The sequence below is a fragment of the Phaenicophaeus curvirostris genome, chromosome Z, assembly GCF_032191515.1.
Source record: "Phaenicophaeus curvirostris isolate KB17595 chromosome Z, BPBGC_Pcur_1.0, whole genome shotgun sequence".
In the NCBI taxonomy this organism is placed as follows: Eukaryota; Metazoa; Chordata; class Aves; order Cuculiformes; family Cuculidae; genus Phaenicophaeus; species Phaenicophaeus curvirostris.
This window is the reverse complement of record NC_091431.1, coordinates 67,440,113-67,458,219: the sequence shown is the minus strand read 5'-3', so window position 1 is coordinate 67,458,219 and position 18,107 is coordinate 67,440,113. Positions and strand designations below refer to the sequence as shown.

The window sequence follows — 18,107 nt, the reverse complement described above, 5'->3', positions numbered from 1 at the left end:
ACCCTGGGGCCAGAGTGAATGGATACCTCTGGGGTTAATGCCCCCTAGCCAGTTTGAAGTGGCCTGTAGTTCAGTGCATGAGTGGGTCGCATTCAAAGAGTAATGCTGGGGGCTGTTAATTCCATAATTAGATCATGGTACAACTACATGGCAGATCCAGAAGGGGAAATATTTTATTTAGAAGGAATTGGTTCAAATTGCCAAATTTCTTAGAGCTCTCTGTGAAAGCTGAAGGCCTATTTTGGCTCAAAACTTGACATTTAGTGGAGGCCAGGCAAATCCTCACTAAATTTTTGGATATCTAAACAAGTATCAACCTTCCAGAACTATTGGTTGACTAGTCCAAGTAGCTAGATGACTTTCAGAACATTCCTGCTGATGCAGCTCTGTCAGCTTATCACAGGTCTTCCCGTGAGAGCATCTATAGGCTTCCTTTGAGTCCACTTGCAAACTGGAATGTCAGTTCTCTTCCTTGTTGTGAACAAATGATGGCTTCAGTTGATGCCTTGGGCTTAGAAGACCTGCTTTAATTGACCAGCCTGGGATGAGTATGCTTCACGGGTCATGGTGAAAACCTGCACTGATGATTTAGTAATAAACAGCCAAAAGTCTCTCCTGACTTCTGTGCAATCAATACAGGATTGTACTTACCTTTACCTGGATACTCAGGAGGATCACCATAAGCCCAGGAACATCCTGAAATCAGTCTTCTGACTTTAGTTTTAGCCTCAGCATGGAATCTGTCCAGTAGCCAAGGATGGTGTTTCTCTTCAAGGCTATATTTCAGTTACATGGGAGTTTGATCTTTAAATAATGACAACATCAAGACCTGCAGATTATTGCAGATCCATACTGTGGATGTTGGTTCTGAATCCAGAAATTCCCACGCAGGAGGTAAGCAGGAAATGGTTGCCAAAATGGTATGTACAAAACAAGTCCTGGAAAGGACCTCTCCCAGTCCTGGTGGGAAAGATGAAAAACTGGCTCTAGAAACAACTAAAGGTAGGAGGAGAAACCAACCCCAAACCTGATGGGTGTATTTTGGGGTTACTGTTCAAATACTTAGTGTTCATGACTATTTCTTGGAGCTGAGGGAATCTGTTTCCCTCAGAGGAGGCTGTTTTGGAAAGAGCATTTAAGCAGTGAAGGTGAGGCACTGGGATAACTCCAAATGAAACTAAGAATAAATCAGCAAAGGGCTTGAGGTTTAAGGGTTTGGCAGGAGGAGGAGGAGGGGAGGAAATCCAACCTTCTTTCAGCATAAGGAAGATGAAAGAAACTAGCAGTGTACAGAATCTGCTGGTGGGACCAGATGGAGAGGTTGGGTCTGACGTTCCAGGTCTTCTATCCATGAGACCTGAGTAACTTGTATGTTTTTCCCCATCTCCAGTTTACTTGTGACAAATAGTTGAATTCTGGTAAAACTGCGTTTTTATGACGTAACAGTTCTCAATCCGAATAGAATTATTGGCTGTTTCCCATTGGTAGATTAATACCCCATCCTCCTTGTTTGTATCTTTTAGAAACATCCGTAGGAAAAGGCTATCGCCTTACTTGTGCTGATTCTGTCAGGTCCCATGACACCTTTACCCTTCCAGACTCTAATACAGTGCTGCCCTGCTTGAACTTCCAAACAGGTCATGTTGATTGTTGCAAGGGGGAAGCTTCTCACATTCTTACTTCCTCCTATAATTTCATATTGTGAAATATCTGAGAGCTCAAGAAACTTCTTCCAAGTACCATCATGCTTTCTGCTGGCGGCCAGCACTGCCTTCTCCCAGAACATGTTTGAAGGAATAACTGTGTTAACTCATGGAAAGTATTAATAAAACCAGAGTAGGCCATAAATATAATGCAACAGTAAGGTTAGCTTCTCTTTTAATTATACTAAAAAATATTTCGATACTGCACAAGCCTGTTGGAGTCCTAAAAAGGAAACTGCCTTGCTATGGCAAACTGTTCCAGCAACATACGTGCATGCTTGGGTATTTGGCAGCTCCAGGTGCTACATTGCTGTGTGTAGTTGTGTTCTTAATAAAAACCTGCTTCAAAACAACGAGGACTTGCTAGAATAGCATACCTGGCAGGGTTAGCAAGCCACTGAAGTCTGGATACTGATCACAAGCCTCCAATGTTGAAGCAGGATCTTGTTTGGCTATCAAGCAAATGTCATTGTTAATGAAAGTGAGTTGAAATATTTGGGAGGCCCTTCAGGTGAGCTGCTGCTATCTGTAGCTGTGATCACTGGCTCGAGCTCAAAAGCTCAAAGCTGTTGCTGTGAGCAGCTCTGCATCGAGAGGATCCTTGTGACGCAGCTGAGACCAGGTGCATGGGGAGCTGCCAGCCTGTGCTCTCAAAAAAAGAACTAATACGCAGCTTCTGTTTCTTTTGTCAACCTGTACCTTGGGTCAGAGTGACAAGGAACAGCACGAGTGCTGCCTGTCAGCTGTGGCCACGTCACCTGAAGGTGTGGGGCTGCTTCTGGGAACTCGTAAGTCATCGCAGCAGGTGGCTGTGAGAGGGGGCTGGGAGTCCAGCACTGGCTAGCTGGCCTGCGCCTTCATCCCATCCTGTGCTCGGGGCCCAAGAGCGCCACAGCCGTGGTGAATACTGCTGCAGCCTCCTGCAGAGTCATTGTGCCAGAGCGCTGTTGCTGATGGAAAGTTGGTCTTTCAGGCTTCTGAAAGTAACTATAAATGGTAGGCATAATGGAGCTTTAAATCTGTATTTGTGCTGTAACACTGGTGAATAAAACACAGATTGAGGATTATGTGGCTGTATGGCTTCCATGCTCTGCCAAAATATTCTTCCTCTTGCATGCTGGAAGAGATTTTCAGTGAAGCCTTTTGAGTGTCTCCTGCTTTTTTTCCCTGGTATTTCAAACAGCTGCATCCTCGGGGAATGGCATAAGCTTGCCCCATGTCATCTGCTCAGCCTCCTTGTGTCCCAAGAGAAGCATTGTTGTGATACCTGAGCTGGGAAAGAGTCCTAAACCCTTCAGTTCAAAAATTCTTGTAGCTAACTCAGCCGCCCCTGGAAACAAAAGATTATTTTAACCCTGCTTTGGGTCTCCAGTGACTGAAGTGCGTTTCTATCACTGTGACAGTGTTTGCTGTCTGGAGACCAATTTAGTTTTATGTGACTATTACTGGTTTTGCTTGCTTTGCTACATTCTTTAAGCCTCTTGACTTGAGATTATTTTGTACCACTTTGCAGACTAATGCTGTTTAGGAAGGGAAACTTTTGAACGTGGAAGTAGAGCAATCCCAGGAAGAATTGAGAGCCTTTTCCAGCTCTTGCATATTTCTGCTGGCACTTGGAGTATGCACTTCAACTAGGTTAAACATCTTGAACATAGCCAAAGTGATGGGGTTGCCGTCAGACTACTGCCTTGAGCCAGGCTATTCTCACATTTTGTTTCTGTCTTACAGAATGGAGATGTATGTATTTCAATTCTTCACCCACCTGTAGATGATCCACAAAGTGGAGAGCTGCCATCCGAGAGGTGGAACCCTACCCAAAATGTCAGGTAATTGTGTATCTGATGTACAACAGCAGCCTTAAAGGCCTGTCATCTCTCTCCAAGCCAAAGACTCATGTTGGGAAAGGTTTGGAAGACAGTTTAAGGCTTTGGGGGCTTTCAGACCTTTACGGGGTGGGAACTAGATTTACCAAGCTGGCTGATGCAGAGCAAACAACGAGGAGACTTCTGTCCTGTTCACGGGGTTTCATGCTTTTAAAGCCAATTGTCTCAAATGTTCTTGCCTTTCCCAGTCCATGTTATCCTACTCGTAAGTTTTTCAAACTCCTCCAAAATATCACCAGTGGGAAAGAAAATTTTTGAATATTCAGACCCAGAAGGAGTAAATATGTGCATGATCCTGCATACTGTTTGCTTTCCCGTATTTATCATTGTCTTCTGTGCTGCAGCGTGGTAACTTGAGCTGTTAGCCAGGTTATTTTCTTTCTGCCAAAAAACCAGAAGGATCACTAAGTACCAGAGGCATTCAAGGCTAACCTGTCCATATTTTAAAAATGAACAGCTGAATTTCGTTCTCATTTACAAGACACTGCCAGTAAAGAACTGATAAAACTCATATCAAGTGGCAGCAGTAGTGGGTGACATAGTGGAAAAGCCTTGAAGTGAGGTACTTCCTGTTCTAACTTCTTATTTGGGTAACGAATCCCATTAAATATGAAGTACTTGCCTCTAGATTTTTAGTGTATCATGTGGGAATTATGCTTGCTTTCAGAGTGATTTATTAGAAGTTAGTTCCCCAACTTGAAACATCATTTATTTATTGATAAATGCAGCTGAGGATCTCAGCACACCTGAGGGAGTGCAGTGAAAAGGATTGTCTGGTAGTTTGACTTGGCTTTCATCTAGGTTGGATTCATGAGTCATTTGAAAAGAGCCTTTGTCAAAGCAAAGTTCTAGCAAGGGGGATTTATTGAGTTCTTGACCCTTGGAATAGGATTGTAACACACACTCACACTCTGCAAAGTGCTGAACTAGAGCTATCGTGGCAGGAGGCTAGGAATTGAAGCAGTCAGCAAATTACAACAACTGATGTTCTTCCTGGCGGATGCTTCTTCAAAGTTAAAAAGGCTCAGGAGAAATGGTGTCTTAGCTGTGTGAAGTTGCAAAGGGCTGGGAATCTGACCTTCTGTGCTTGGGGTAAATGTTATCCAATCCATCTGTACCAAGTACAAGTGAGTATGAAACAACCTCTCAAAGTTCTAGTTCAGATTTTTAAGAAGGAAAGAAAAACTTAAATACTAAATTTTGTTAGCCTGTCCCTCTGCTCACATGGCTATAAATGTGTTCTTTCATACATCTGTTACAGTTAGGACTAGGTGACAAGCCTCAACTCACCATTAGGAAACAGCTTTGGGCATTACAGTCCTTGCAGTACTTAAAGGGGGCCTACAAGAAAGCTGGGGAAGGGCTCTTTATCAGGGAGTGCCGGGACAAGTCAAGGGTGAATGAAAGCTGGAAGATGGGAGATTCAGATGAGATGTTAGGAGGGAATGTTTTCCTGTGAGGTTGGTGAGGCTCTAGCCTGGGTTGCCCATGGAAGTTGTGGCTGCCCCTTCGCTGGAGGTGTTCAAGGCCAGGCTGGATGAGGCTTTGAGCAGCCTGATACAGTTGGAGGTGTCCCTGCCCATGGCAGAAGTGTTGGAACTGGGTGATATTTATGGTCCCTTCTGACCCAAACCATTCTATGATTAATTACTTATAATGCACACATCTTGAGTATTTCATTGTGAGTATTTTCAGCCCTAAAGATTGACAAGGAACTTGTCATGGTGCTAGTTCTGATTTCTGCTCTTTACTGTGGTGCAGGTTTTAGTGCTTACTCTCTTGGAACATGTGGGGCTTATAGGTAACATTTAGGGAGAAAACATTCCTCAGCTGTATCATCAAGTGGAAAAAAAAATGTGACCTTAACTGTTAGCCTGTTGCCAGCATCACTGGTTGGGCTGATTGCCCATAGAAGCATGTCCTGCTGGGTTCCCATCTGGCTTTGCAGGGTTCTGGAGTGTCAGACAGGAGGCAGCAGGGCTGAAGGTGCCTCTTATAAAGAGCTGTCTGTGTAACCGAGGGCTTTGCTTCAGCTGCTGAATTTTGTAGATCCTGCTGAGTATTGACCTTTTACTACAGACAACCACGGCTGAAGTGTCTGGAGGGGGAATGTCATTCCTCAGCTTTGTAGCACCTGTGCTTCCACCTCTAAAGGCATCAAGCATGATCATTAATTTTTTTAAACATAGTCAATGTGGACTTACCTATCACTCGGAGCCAGACAAGGCAAGTATAAGTAAAAATGACAAACATCCAGTGAGATGTACAGGAATGCAGCTTCAGTCTGTGTAGCAGAGAATACTGCTTTCCTTCTCACATCCCGAGTCCTAGGAAGGTGAGGAAGTGATGGCAGAGCTTGATTTAGGGTCTCTGATCATTTTAGTTGCTCTTCTCTGTATATCCCCTGGCCTGACACTGTCCTTGGAGATGCACAGGCCAGAACTGAGCAGAGTGTTCAAGATCTTGGTACATCCATATCTTGTGAACACAAGTGATGGACCATCTCACTGTTGCTTCATTTTTTAAGGATGCCTACTTTCATTGGCTTTTTTGACTGCTTTAGTGCATTAAGCTGTCTGCAGAAATTGTCTGGATCTAACACTGCTGTCAGTACAGCAAAGCCAAGACCTCTTACTTTATATTGGAGAGTAAAAATATGCTAGAGCATAGCCTATACCTACCTCTAAAGGTGGTTCTGAAAGGCTATAGTGTAAGTAGCAGCTTGAACAAAAAAATAAATGCTGTTCAATACAGGAAATAATAGGATGTGCTGGTTGGAAGCATAGTAGAATGGGCTGTTTCAGTTGGAAGTGACCTATAATGATCTATCTAGTCCAACTGCCTGATGAGTTCATGACTGACCAAGTTAAGATACATTAAAGGCATTTTCTAAATGCCTCTGAAACACTGACAGGCTTTGGGGCATCAATCACCTCTCTAGGAAGCCTGTTCCAGGGTTTGACCACCCTCTCAGCAGAGAAATGCCTCCTAATGTCGTGCCTAAAACTCACCTGGTGCAGCTTTGACATACCGGAGGTGATGTCTATTTTGAGTGAAATTAATCTGTGTCTGAGCCTTCTGTTGAAATATGGAGACAAAAAAAGCACTTAACTGATTCTTTGAGCCTTTATTGGCATCTCTTCTTTCCTGATAAAGGGATGTAGAGGGACTCACTCCTAAAGACAACAGTGCTGTAGACACATAAAATGAAGTGGCATGGCAGGTGACAAGCCCACTGTTCCTTAGAATGGGGTGAGAGGTGTAAGAAAGCAGAAAGCAGGACTGAAATTCCCACTTGTCATGCAAACAGCTTGCATGAAACAACATGGTAGACCAACTTCACCCAAGGGAGACATGGATCCCTGATGATCAGGGAGGGTCAGTCTGTATACAGTCCAGTGCAGCTCGTATCTGATACTGAAGATAACGGAATCATAGAATCACCAGGTTGGAAAAGACCCACCGGATCGTCGAGTCCAACCATTTCTATCAATCACTAAGCCATGCCCCTCAGCACCTCATCCACCCATGGCTTTTCCTTTCCTTTCATGCTCGCTGTCATAGTTGTTTTGTTTTACCAAATTTCCCTTCCTGCCTAAGTTTCTTGTCTTTATGTAATGCTCCGGAATTGTTTGTGGTTTTTTGCTTTCGGTACATTTTTCATCTTTGTTTTTGAGTACATCATTATTTTCTTATATTTTGAGAGACTACTGAAATTATGTATTTCTTAGAATCTCTGGGGGTCTCATTCCAGCTGTCATCAACTGTCCATTGAACATGGCTTCACTAACAATAAATTTTCCTGACTAATTTCATAGAATCACCAGGTTGGAAAAGACCCACCGGATCATCGAGTCCAACCATTCCAATCAATCACTAAACCATGCTCCTCAGCGCCTCGTCCACCCATCCCTTAAACACCTCCAGGGAAGGTGACTTAACCACCTCCTGGGCCAATGACCCTTTCCATGAAAATTTTTTTTCTAATGTCCAGCCTGAACCTCCCTTGGCAGAGGTTGAGGCAATTCCCTCTCATCCTGTCCCCTGTTACTTGGGAGAAGAGCCCAGCTACCTCTTATCCACAACTTTCTTTCAGGTAGTTGTAGAGAGCAATGAGGTCTCCCCTCAGCCTCCTCTTCCCCAGGATTCAAAGAGACGTGGTGAGCCAGCAGCTGAAAACAGAACACCGAACTAGGATTACTTTTGTTCAGTTTCAGCTGAATGGAAGGAGTCAAACACATGGTGAATGTGGTAGTGGTTGGATACTTGTGGGCAGGGAACTCAGGTGCATCTTTAGTCGCAAAATCACTAGGTTGGAAAAGACCCACAGGATCACCGAGTCTAACAGTTCCTATCAATCACTAAACCATGCCCCTCAGCACCTCACCCACCCATCTTATAAATACCTCCAGGGATGGTGACTCAACCACCTCCCTGGGTAGCCTGTTCCAGTGTCCAGTGACCCATTCCATGAAAATTTTTTTTTCTAATGTCCAGCCTTAACCTCCTTTGGTGGAGCTTGAGGCCATTCCCTCTTGTCCTGTCCCCTGTCACGTGGGAGATGAGCCCAGCACCCTCCTATCCACAACCTCCTTTCAGGCAGTTGTAGAGAGCAATGAGGTCTCCTCTCAGCCTCCTCTTCTCCAGGCTAAACAACCCCAGCTCTCTCAGCCGCTCCTCATAAAGCCTGTTCTCCAGCCCCTTCACCAGCTTCGTTGCTCTCCTCTGGACTCGCTCCAGAGCCAAAACATCCTTCTTGTGGTGAGGGGCCGAGAACTGAACACAGTATTCGAGGAGCGGTCTCACCAGTGCCGAGTACAGAGGGAGAATAACCTCCTTGGGCCTGCTGGTCACGCTGTTTCTGAAACAAGCCAAGATGCCATTGGCCTTCTTGGCCACCTGGTCCACTGCTGGCTCATGTTCAGTCACTGTCAACCAACACCCCCAGATCCCTCTCTTCCGGGCAGCTTTCTAGACAGACTGCTCCTAGTCTGTAGCTGCACAGGGTTGTTGTGCCCCAAGTGCAGGACCCGGCATTTGGCCTTGTTAAACCTCATGCCATTGGACTCTGCCCAGCGGTCCAGCCTGTTCAGATGCCTTTGGAGCCTCCCGACCCTCCAGCAGAATGACACTTCCACCCAGCTTAGTGTCATCTGCAAACTTGCTAAGGGTGCCCTCAATGCCTTCATCCAGGTCATTGATAAAGAGTTTGAACAGGGCTGGACCCAGCACTGAGCCCTGGGGAACCCCACTTGTCACTGGCCTCCAGCTGGATTTCACACCATTTCCCACCACTCTCTGGGCCCGGCCAGCCAACCAGTTTTCCACCCAGGAGAGTGTGCGCCTGTCCAGCCCAGAGATGACAGTTTCCGAAGCAGAATGCTGTAAGAGAGGGGCTTTGGCTTTTTTGATCATGGGGGGGCTCACGCACCCCCAGGCTTTCTCGCTAAGGGCAGGAAACATGGGTCTCCTAGTGGGGCTAAAGCCCTTGCTAGAAACCGAGCCAAGCTCATAAATCGAGCTTTAAACTAGATGTGAAGGGGGAGGGGGTTGAGCCCAGGCTAGACAGGAACGAGCCTGGACGTGGGGATTTGGTGATTGGGAGAGGGTGTGCGGGTGAGGACCACCAGTACCTCACCGCACAAAAAGTGGGGGAGAACACACCTCGGGGTGCTAAGGGAGATGCAGGCACTCTGGTGTCAACTACTCCAGTTACCAGGCAGTCGGGAACGAACCGTGTTCCCTCTAGGAGGGCTGAAGGCTCGGCAGCTCAGCTGAAGTCCATTTACACCAATGCACGCAGCATGGGAAATAAGAAGGAAGAGCTGGAAGCTGTCATAGGGCAAGGAGCCTATGATGTCGTTGCCATCACGGAAACGTGGTGGGATGACTCATATAACTGGAGTGCAGCTATGGTGGGGTACAAACTCTTCAGGCGGGATAGGAAGGGTAGGAGAGGAGGCGGGGTAGCCCTCTTTGTAAGGGAGGACTTGGACTCCATTGAGATGGATTGTGACCATCAGGAGGTTGAGTGCCTGTGCGTCAAAATCAGAGGAGCCCACCAGAAGGTAGATTTTGTGATGGGAGTCTGTTACAGACCACCCAGCCAAGGAGAAACAGCTGATGAGCTCTTCTATGAGCAGCTGCGGTCAATCTCTAGATTGATGCCTGTCGTTCTGGTGGGAGACTTCAATCTGCCTGATATCTGCTGGGTGTACAACACAGCAGAAAGGAAGCAGTCTAGGAGGTTCCTGGAGTGCGTGGGAGACAACTTCCTCGCACAGCTGGTGAATGAACCAACAAGGGAGGGTGCCCTCCTAGACCTGCTGTTAGTGAACAGAGAAGGCCTTGTAGGGGACCATGAGATGATAAAATTTTCTGTTCTAGGTGAAGTGAAGAGGGTGGTTAGCAAGACTGTAGCATTAAATTTCCAGAGGGCAGACTTTGATCTCTTCAGCAGGCTGGTTGGTGAAGTCTCATGGGAGACAGTACTCAAGGGCAAGGGAGCCCAGGAGGGCTGGGAGCTCTTCAAAAGGGTGGTCCTAGCAGCTCAGGAGAAAGCCATCCCCGTGGTCCGGAAAAAAAGCCGGCAGGGGAGAAAGCCAGCTTGGTTGAATAGAGAGATCTTGAGGGATATCAAGAAGAAGAGAAATGTTTATGGCCTCTGGAAGAAGGGACAGGCCTCTTGGGTGGACTACAGGAGGGAAGTGAGATTGTGTAGGGAAAAAAATCAGAAGGGCTAAGGCTCAGCTAGAAATTGGATTGGCCAAGTCAGTGAAAGATAACAAAAAATCTTTCTACAAATATATAAATAATAAAAGGCGGACTAGGGAGACCATACAGTCCCTATTGGACAGAGAAGGAACAACAGTAACAGGGGATGAGGAAAAGGCCGAGGTACTTAATGCCTTCTTTGCCTCAGTCTTTAGTCGTAAGGAGGGTCGTTCCGTCTGTGTACTAACCCAGGAACTAGAGGAGCATAATGAGGCTCCCATGATCCAAGAGGAGGTGGTCAGAGCCTTGCTAGCCCGACTGGGCAGCTACAAGTCTATGGGGCTGGACGGGATTCACCCTAGGGTACTGAAGGAGCTGGCGGATGTGCTGGCCAAACCCCTTTCCATCATCTTCCAACAGTCCTGGAAGACTGGGGAAGTCCCACTGGACTGGAGGCTGGCTGATGTTGTGCCTGCCTACAAAAAGGGCCGCAGGGAGGACCCAGGAAACTACAGGCCTGTCAGTCTGACCTCAGTGCCAGGGAAAGTCATGGAACAGGTGATCTTGAGTGCTATCATGAAGCACATGCAAGAGAACCAGGTGATCAGGCCCAGTCAACATGGGTTCACAAAAGGCAGGTCTTGCCAGACTAACCTGATCGCCTTCTATGACAAAGTGACTCGGCTGCTGGATGAGGGAAAGGCTGTGGATGTGGTCTTCCTGGACTTCAGCAAAGCCTTTGACACAGTTTCTCACAGCATTCTGCTTGAGAAACTGTCAGCCTCTGGGCTGGACAGGCGCACACTCTCCTGGGTGGAAAACTGGTTGGCTGGCCGGGCCCAGAGAGTGGTGGGAAATGGTGTGAAATCCAGCTGGAGGCCAGTGACAAGTGGGGTTCCCCAGGGCTCAGTGCTGGGTCCAGCCCTGTTCAAACTCTTTATCAATGACCTGGATGAAGGCATTGAGGGCTCCCTTAGCAAGTTTGCAGATGACACTAAGCTGGGTGGAAGTGTCGATCTGCTGGAGGGTCGGGAGGCTCTGCAAAGGGATCTGAACAGGCTGGACCGCTGGGCTGAGACCAACACCATGAGGTTTAACAAGGCCAAATGCCGGGTCCTGCACTTGGGGCACAACAACCCTATGCAGTGCTACAGACTAGGAGAAGTCTGTCTAGAAAGCTGCCTGGAGGAGAGGGACCTGGGGGTGTTGGTTGACAGCCGACTGAATATGAGCCAGCAGTGTGCCCAGGTGGCCAAGAAGGCCAATGGCATCTTGGCTTGGATCAGAAACGGTGTGACCAGCAGGTCCAGGGAGGTTATCCTCCCTCTGTACTCGGCACTGGTGAGACCGCTCCTCGAATCCTGTGTTCAGTTCTGGGCCCCTCACCATAAGAAGGATGTTGAGGCTCTGGAGAGAGTCCAGAGAAGAGCAACAAAGCTGGTGAAAGGGCTGGAGAACAGGCCTTATGAGGAGCGGCTGAGAGAGCTGGGGTTGTTTAGCATGGAGAAGAGGAGGCTGAGGGGTGACCTCATTGCTCTCTACAACTACCTGAAAGGACGTTGTAGAGAGGAGGGTGCTGGCCTCTTCTCCCAAGTGACAGGGGACAGGACAAGAGGGAATGGCCTCAAGCTCCGCCAGGGGAGGTTTAGGCTAGACGTTAGGAAAAAATTCTTTACAGAAAGGGTCTTTGGGCACTGGAACAGGCTGCCCAGGGAGGTGGTTGAGTCACCTTCCCTGGAGGTGTTTAAGGCACGGGTGGATGAGGTGCTGAGGGATATGGTTTAGTGTTTGATGGGAACGGTTGGACTCGATGATCCGGTGGGTCTCTTCCAACCTGGTTATTCTGTGGTTATTCTGTGGTTAAGAGAAACTGGGTCAGAGGCTTTACTGAAGTCCAGGAAGATACATCCACAGCCTTTCCCTCATCCAGTAGTCGAGTCACTTTGTCAGAGAAGGCGATCAGGTTAGTTTGGCAAGACCTGCCTTTCATGAACCTGTGTTGCCTGGGCCTGATCACCCGGTTCTCTTGCTTGTGCTGTATGATAGCTCTCAGGATCACCTGTTCCATGACTTTTCCCAGCACTGAGATCAGACTGAGAGGCCTGTAGTTCCCTGGATCCTCCCTGCAACCGTTCTTGTAGATGGGCACAACATCAGCCAGCCTCCAGTCCAGTGGAACTTCCCCAGTCATCCAGGACTGCTGGAAGATGACGGCAAGGGGTTTGGCCAGCACAATGATGTTTGGAGTCACACATGGTTCCATTTTTTTTGTGGTTTTTGGTCCTTTTGGATACCATGTGCTGGGTTCCCTTATTGTTAGCATGCCTTATTCACCTTCTTACCCACAACAGCAGGTTTTGAGTTGGAGTAGAGTGGCCAGCTTTTAAGGTATTGACAGTGGTGGAGCTGATCAGCGCATTAGTTGGGAATGAAGAGTGCAAAGATTCTCACCGCTAGCAGTCAATTGCCTTGGTGTGTTCAAGTAGCTTTACAGTAACTTTGTAGTCCAGATCATCGCAGTGGGAATCTGCTTCTCCTCACTTTGTTGGTGGGATTGTGGTAGAGCAGATGCTAAATCCAGACATGAGTTCTTGCCCTCAGCCTTCCCTAGGCTTTGCATGCTCTACGGTAAAGCTACTGCAATGATGCTGGACCTGACATGCCAGCTCTACAGCCTGTTTGCTGAGAACCAAAGGCTTATAAATGAATTCTTGTGATGACTTAAAGACTATCTTTCTTCTGTTTATAATTCCAGTCTGACCAGACAGTTCTTTCCAGAACTGCTGTTCTCTTTTCCTCCTGAATTATATCATTTGGAAATAAGTCATAGAAGTCTGTCCTGATAACTGTGCAGAGCAGTCTGACCAGGCACAAGGATTTATTTTCAAAGCCTTTCAAGTAACTCTGCCTCAAGCATTTCCTGGAATGGTATCTCAAATATATGACCTGATAGATGTGCTCAGCACATGCTGCTCTGTGTGTGCCCCTAAATCATGGCAAGTACAGCTGGGGCTCTAGTCCCCTTTAATCAGGTTCTGCAAAGCAGTGGCTATGTACTGCTGTGCTTCAAGGCTTGTTCCTTGCCTCTTGTTCTTCCCTTCCATTTATGTTGAAAGCTGTTGCCAGCAGGACCACTTCGAATGAACAAAGCTACTGCGGTGGTGGCTGCAGCTGGGCGGCCAGGTGTGTGGAGCTGCCCGATGTGACTTGCTGATTGGCTCTGTGCTGGCTGTGGCCTCATGAGAGAGCGAAGGGCTGAACCTAAAGTGTAAAGGGTTGTAGGAAATGTAAGAAAAGGGTCTGGGCAAGGGAGGTGGCCTTTGCCCTTGGAAAACGCCAGCGGCACGGGGCAGCGAGCAGCTCTGTGCTGCCTGTAGAAACGCAGGAAGGCTCTTTGTCTGCTGGGGGTTATGTGACTAGCTTATTCTGGATTTGCTGAGTACCAGTAGCTGAATCCTGCCGGGTCCTTGGCAGCTTGCCTGGGTACTGAATAACATCTGCACTCGCTTCCCCTTGCTGTATTCTGTTACAGGAGCTGTAGCTGTGCGTGGGCTCAGAGGAGAGACACGGCCACAGCTCTGATCTCCTCACAGCTGGTGGGGCTGGGAAGGCAATCCGGCCCCGTCTCATGGCCTTGGGTCATGATGGCCCTCCTGCCCATGCAAGTGGAAAGCGTGGCTTTCTGCTGGCACATGAAATATCACCAGGAATGGCTTACTAAGCTAGTATCCAGCCATGAACCATCCATGGGTGGTATGAACAAGCTGAATTCTGATCTGAGCTTTAGCTTTGCCAGCAGGTGCACAGATGGGACAAGGGGTAATGGTTTTAAGCTAAAAGAGAGGAGATTTAGATTAGCTATTGGGAAGAGATGTTTCCCTGTGAGGGTGGTGAGGCACTGGCACAGATTGTCCAGAGAAGCCATGGCTGCCCCATTCTTGGAGGTGTTTGACACCAGGATGGATGAGTCTATGAGCAACCTGATCCAGTGACACGTGTTGGAACTGGATGGTCTTTACAGTCCAGTCCAACCCAAACCATTCTACGATCTGTAGTCAGACTAGGTCCTTGAGATCTTTGTTGTGTTGCCTTCGCTATGCTGGTGGCTGGGGTCTGAAGTTCATAAACATCTGCTCTCACTTCAGCTATTGTCCTTAGCTTGAGTTTTTACTTCAAACAAGTTTCTAATGTGTTACATAAAGAGGTTGTCAGCACCCAGAATCCATGGTTGTGTTAGCTCTAACTTTGCTGTTGTGGTTACCTTTTTCAGGACTATCTTACTGAGTGTAATCTCTTTGCTTAATGAGCCCAACACATTCTCTCCTGCCAATGTGGATGCATCAGTCATGTTCAGGAAATGGAGGGACAGTAAAGGAAAAGACAAGGAGTACGCTGAAATCATAAGGTAAGCTTTGTCTCGTGTGATGTTGTGCTACCAGCCTCCTGCTCTTAATCCTATAAAATGGGCTGCTTGTGGAATTTGCTGAAAGCAGTTTCTCACTGTGGTTGATGCTTGGGAAATAAATTTTGCAGTTTCATTCTAAGTCCATGCTTCTGGTCCCTCTACTTTTTCAGCCCACAAAAACAGTGCAGGCTTTGGGAGCAGGAGGACTGGACTGATCTGTCTTTTAAATTGTTGTTCTTCCAGACCAATCTGGGATGACGCTCTGCAAAACCTATTGGCTGCTAGTAAATCCCAGTCGAAGTCCCTACTTGCCGTTGAGTGCTGCCTGCATTGCTTGGGACGTGATTCAAACTGACTGTATAAAACTAATTCTTTGCTTAATGCACTCTGGTTAATCATAATCGTGTCCCTCCAGTTTGAAGGAACGTCAGTGGGATTTGGCAAGCATTTGCAAAGCTGGGTTTGATAGCTGGAAGCACTGCTGAATTGCAACTGTCCTTTGAGAAGAGCATGGTTCATCAGGGGCCGTAGGGGGATGATGTAAACTTGAGCCAGGGTTGCTGTACACCAGCACAGGGGCAACCCGTACTGCAGCGAGGCTGCTGTTGCACTTGCAGGGGCAACACCACATCTGCATGGATGTGCAGGACATGCCTGGCTGGAGCTATGCAGGGCTGTCAGTCTGTGTGAAGAGCCACGCTGGGAGGTTATCGTCCCCTCCAGCTCCTTTGGCTTCAGCTGGTTGTGCTCCATAAACTGAGCATGGCAGACTGACGAGCAGCGGGTGGGGGTGGAGGGACAGGCTGCCATCTGCTCCTCTCCCTGCTGGGAGGCAGCATGGGCCTGCAACAGTTCAGAGCCTGAGCACTGCCGGAAGGCAGCAGCCGGAGCCTGTCCTGGGGTGATAGGAAACACTTGCCTCCTGCCAGCCCCAAGCGGCACTGCGGTTATGGCTGCATCTCAGGGTGCAGTTCCCTGTGCTCCTACTGCCCTTTCCTTCCAGTGGGAGCTCAGAGCTGCCAAATGAGTGTGGGAGTTGCAGTTGTGAGCATGCTGTGGTAGAGTCACCAGTGGTGGAATCAATAAATTATCTTAGGAAATCCCTGACCAGCCCTTCTGTAGCAAATGTGACAAAATCTGCTCTGAGCTCTGGTAGGTCTCTGATGTGGAGTCCTGTAGAATAACTGGTTTCATATGTTGCTGAGAGTACGCGTGCTCCAAACACCCTTGGAGCGCTCCCGAGCCTGGGGCTGCAGAAACTCAATCTGTTTCTACTGCTGCTCTTGGTGCTCCAGCCAAGTGTCGGCTTTCCTGGCTCTGAGCTGCCAGGAGGGCTGGGCTGGCTGGGAGGTGAGGGGATGACCACGCTGCTGCCGGCACAGGACCTCACGCTGCTGTGCCCTTCTCCCCACAGGAAACAGGTGTTGGCTACCAAAGCCGAGGCAGAGAAGGATGGTGTGAAGGTCCCCACTACGCTGGCAGAGTACTGCATCAAAACTAAAGTGCCTTCCAATGACAACAGTTCAGATTTGCTTTACGACGACTTGTATGATGACGACATTGATGATGAAGATGAAGAGGAGGAGGATGCCGACTGTTACGATGACGATGATTCTGGCAACGAGGAGTCGTGACCTGCTCCCTCTGTGCCCCTGTACTGCCCTGCCAACTCAGGCCAGAAGGGAGCAGCGGTAACCTAGCAGCAGTCCAGCAAAAAAAGTGTTGGGGGGGGGATCAAAAAAAAAACAAACTTTTGTCTCCTGCTGTCTCCTGTTGTATGGATCTGTTTGCTCCTTTTTTATGGACCTCTTAGAGACCCTCCACAGAATGTCTGAATTCTTGCATTCTTAACCCTTTCATCACTGTATTATGATTTCTTTTTGAAAAAGAAACTCCCCTTTTCACTTCTCTACAAAATGCTCACAGCAAAACAGGTTTGCTCATGATTAGGTTCTTGAGTTGCAGTCTTGCATTGAGATGTTTAATGTATTTAAAGCTGGAAAACGCCCATTGAAGCTGGGTTTTCAGGAGCTCACGTGCTGCATTTACTGGGAAGAAAAATACACACAAAGCGAATTGCCAAGGTTTAGCTGCTCCATTTACAATAATAGCGTGTGTACATTTGTTTAGCCTTGTGGTGGTGGCTTTTCCTTTATAAGGTGTGGGACGAAGAGTGTTAAGCTACTGTGTGTTGAGCTTGATGGGATGTTACTGAAAGGTACAGTATTCCTTTTATTTTTGCCTGTTCAAGTTAGGAAATAGCTGGCCCTTGGAGTGCCAGAGGGCATGGTCACTTTATCTCTGAAAAAGGCTTGTGGTGTGAACCCTAAAATAAACAACACTCAGCATCTGCACAGCTGAGCCCTGGGTTGGTATTTTTTTAAATTTTTTTTTTTTCAGATTAGGTTGGGCTTGAGAAAGTTCGGTTTAGCTGTGATGCTGAGGTTTGCTGCCAGCTGCCCCTCTACAAAGGGCAGAACAGCCATGCATCCTGCTGCCCAGTGGATCAGCATTCACTCAGAAATTGGTTTTGGCAGTGGAAGAGACCAACAGCCTTCTGCCCCCAGCTTGCTAGCAGCCCTTGCTTTCTGCAGCTAAGCCTGGTGCTGGCATGAGCCTGCTTTCTGTTGCTTGTGTAGGTCACGTGTTGGTGAATGCAGCTCTGTGGGGTCAGCGAAAGTCAAAGCTCCCCTTGCTGCTGGTCTGGGGGGCCAGGCTGTGGCTGTGCCTGCAGTGGCTGGGGCAGAGGGATGCGTGCTTCTGGGCTCTAACCCTACCTGCTACCCAATCCACAGGTGAGGGGTGCAGTGTGCTTTAGCCAGCGCCCTGAGCTCAGCCTCCTGCATGTTTTGGGAGTTCTTGGCAGAGCTTATGCTCCTCCATGTGGGCAGGGGGCATCCTGCATGCTGGTCCCTGCAGAACCCCCTTCTCAGCCCCCTTGCCCCCTACAGCGGGCTCCTCTTGTTTGGCTGTGGTGCTGTGGCCTCAACTTGACTTTCACACGATCCCTTGATCAGCAGCAGCCCTGCCATCCTGCGCTGAGCCTTGGCACCTCTGGCAGGGGATCCAAGGTGCTGGCCCTGCTTAGGCAAGAACCCCTGATTTGCCCGGTACAGAGTCAGTTATCCCAACAGAAGCTGCGGGTTTGGCCATCATTTATGCCTCCCCTTCGTGTATCTCAGGGTTTCCAACGGTACGGCACGAGCTGTGGTCCCTCGAGGGCTGCTTCGGTGGGATTAACCCTTCTTCTGGGAGCAGCTTGGTGGCCGCATCCTGGTGCAAGGAGTGAGATGAGAGTGAGCGAGGTCCAAGTGTGCTGCCCCGAGGGAGGGAGGCTGGTGGGACTCTGTTTGAAAGTGAGCAAGGCAGAGGTGTTTTCAGATTGTTGCTTGGCTGGGATTT

General features: G+C 48.3%; 1 protein-coding gene across 1 annotated transcript in view; it reads left to right on the top strand.

Annotated features, from left to right (window-relative positions):
• Positions 1-17,539, top strand: part of UBE2R2 (ubiquitin conjugating enzyme E2 R2) — a 61,969-nt gene extending 44,430 nt beyond the window's left edge. The window contains exons 3-5 of the mRNA XM_069880162.1: positions 3,432-3,529; positions 14,571-14,705; positions 16,120-17,539. Coding sequence (XP_069736263.1) covers positions 3,432-3,529; positions 14,571-14,705; positions 16,120-16,339 — 453 coding nt within the window. The 3' untranslated portion in view covers positions 16,340-17,539. The remainder of the gene's footprint in view (positions 1-3,431; positions 3,530-14,570; positions 14,706-16,119) is intronic.
• The last annotated feature ends 568 nt before the right edge of the window (positions 17,540-18,107 follow it).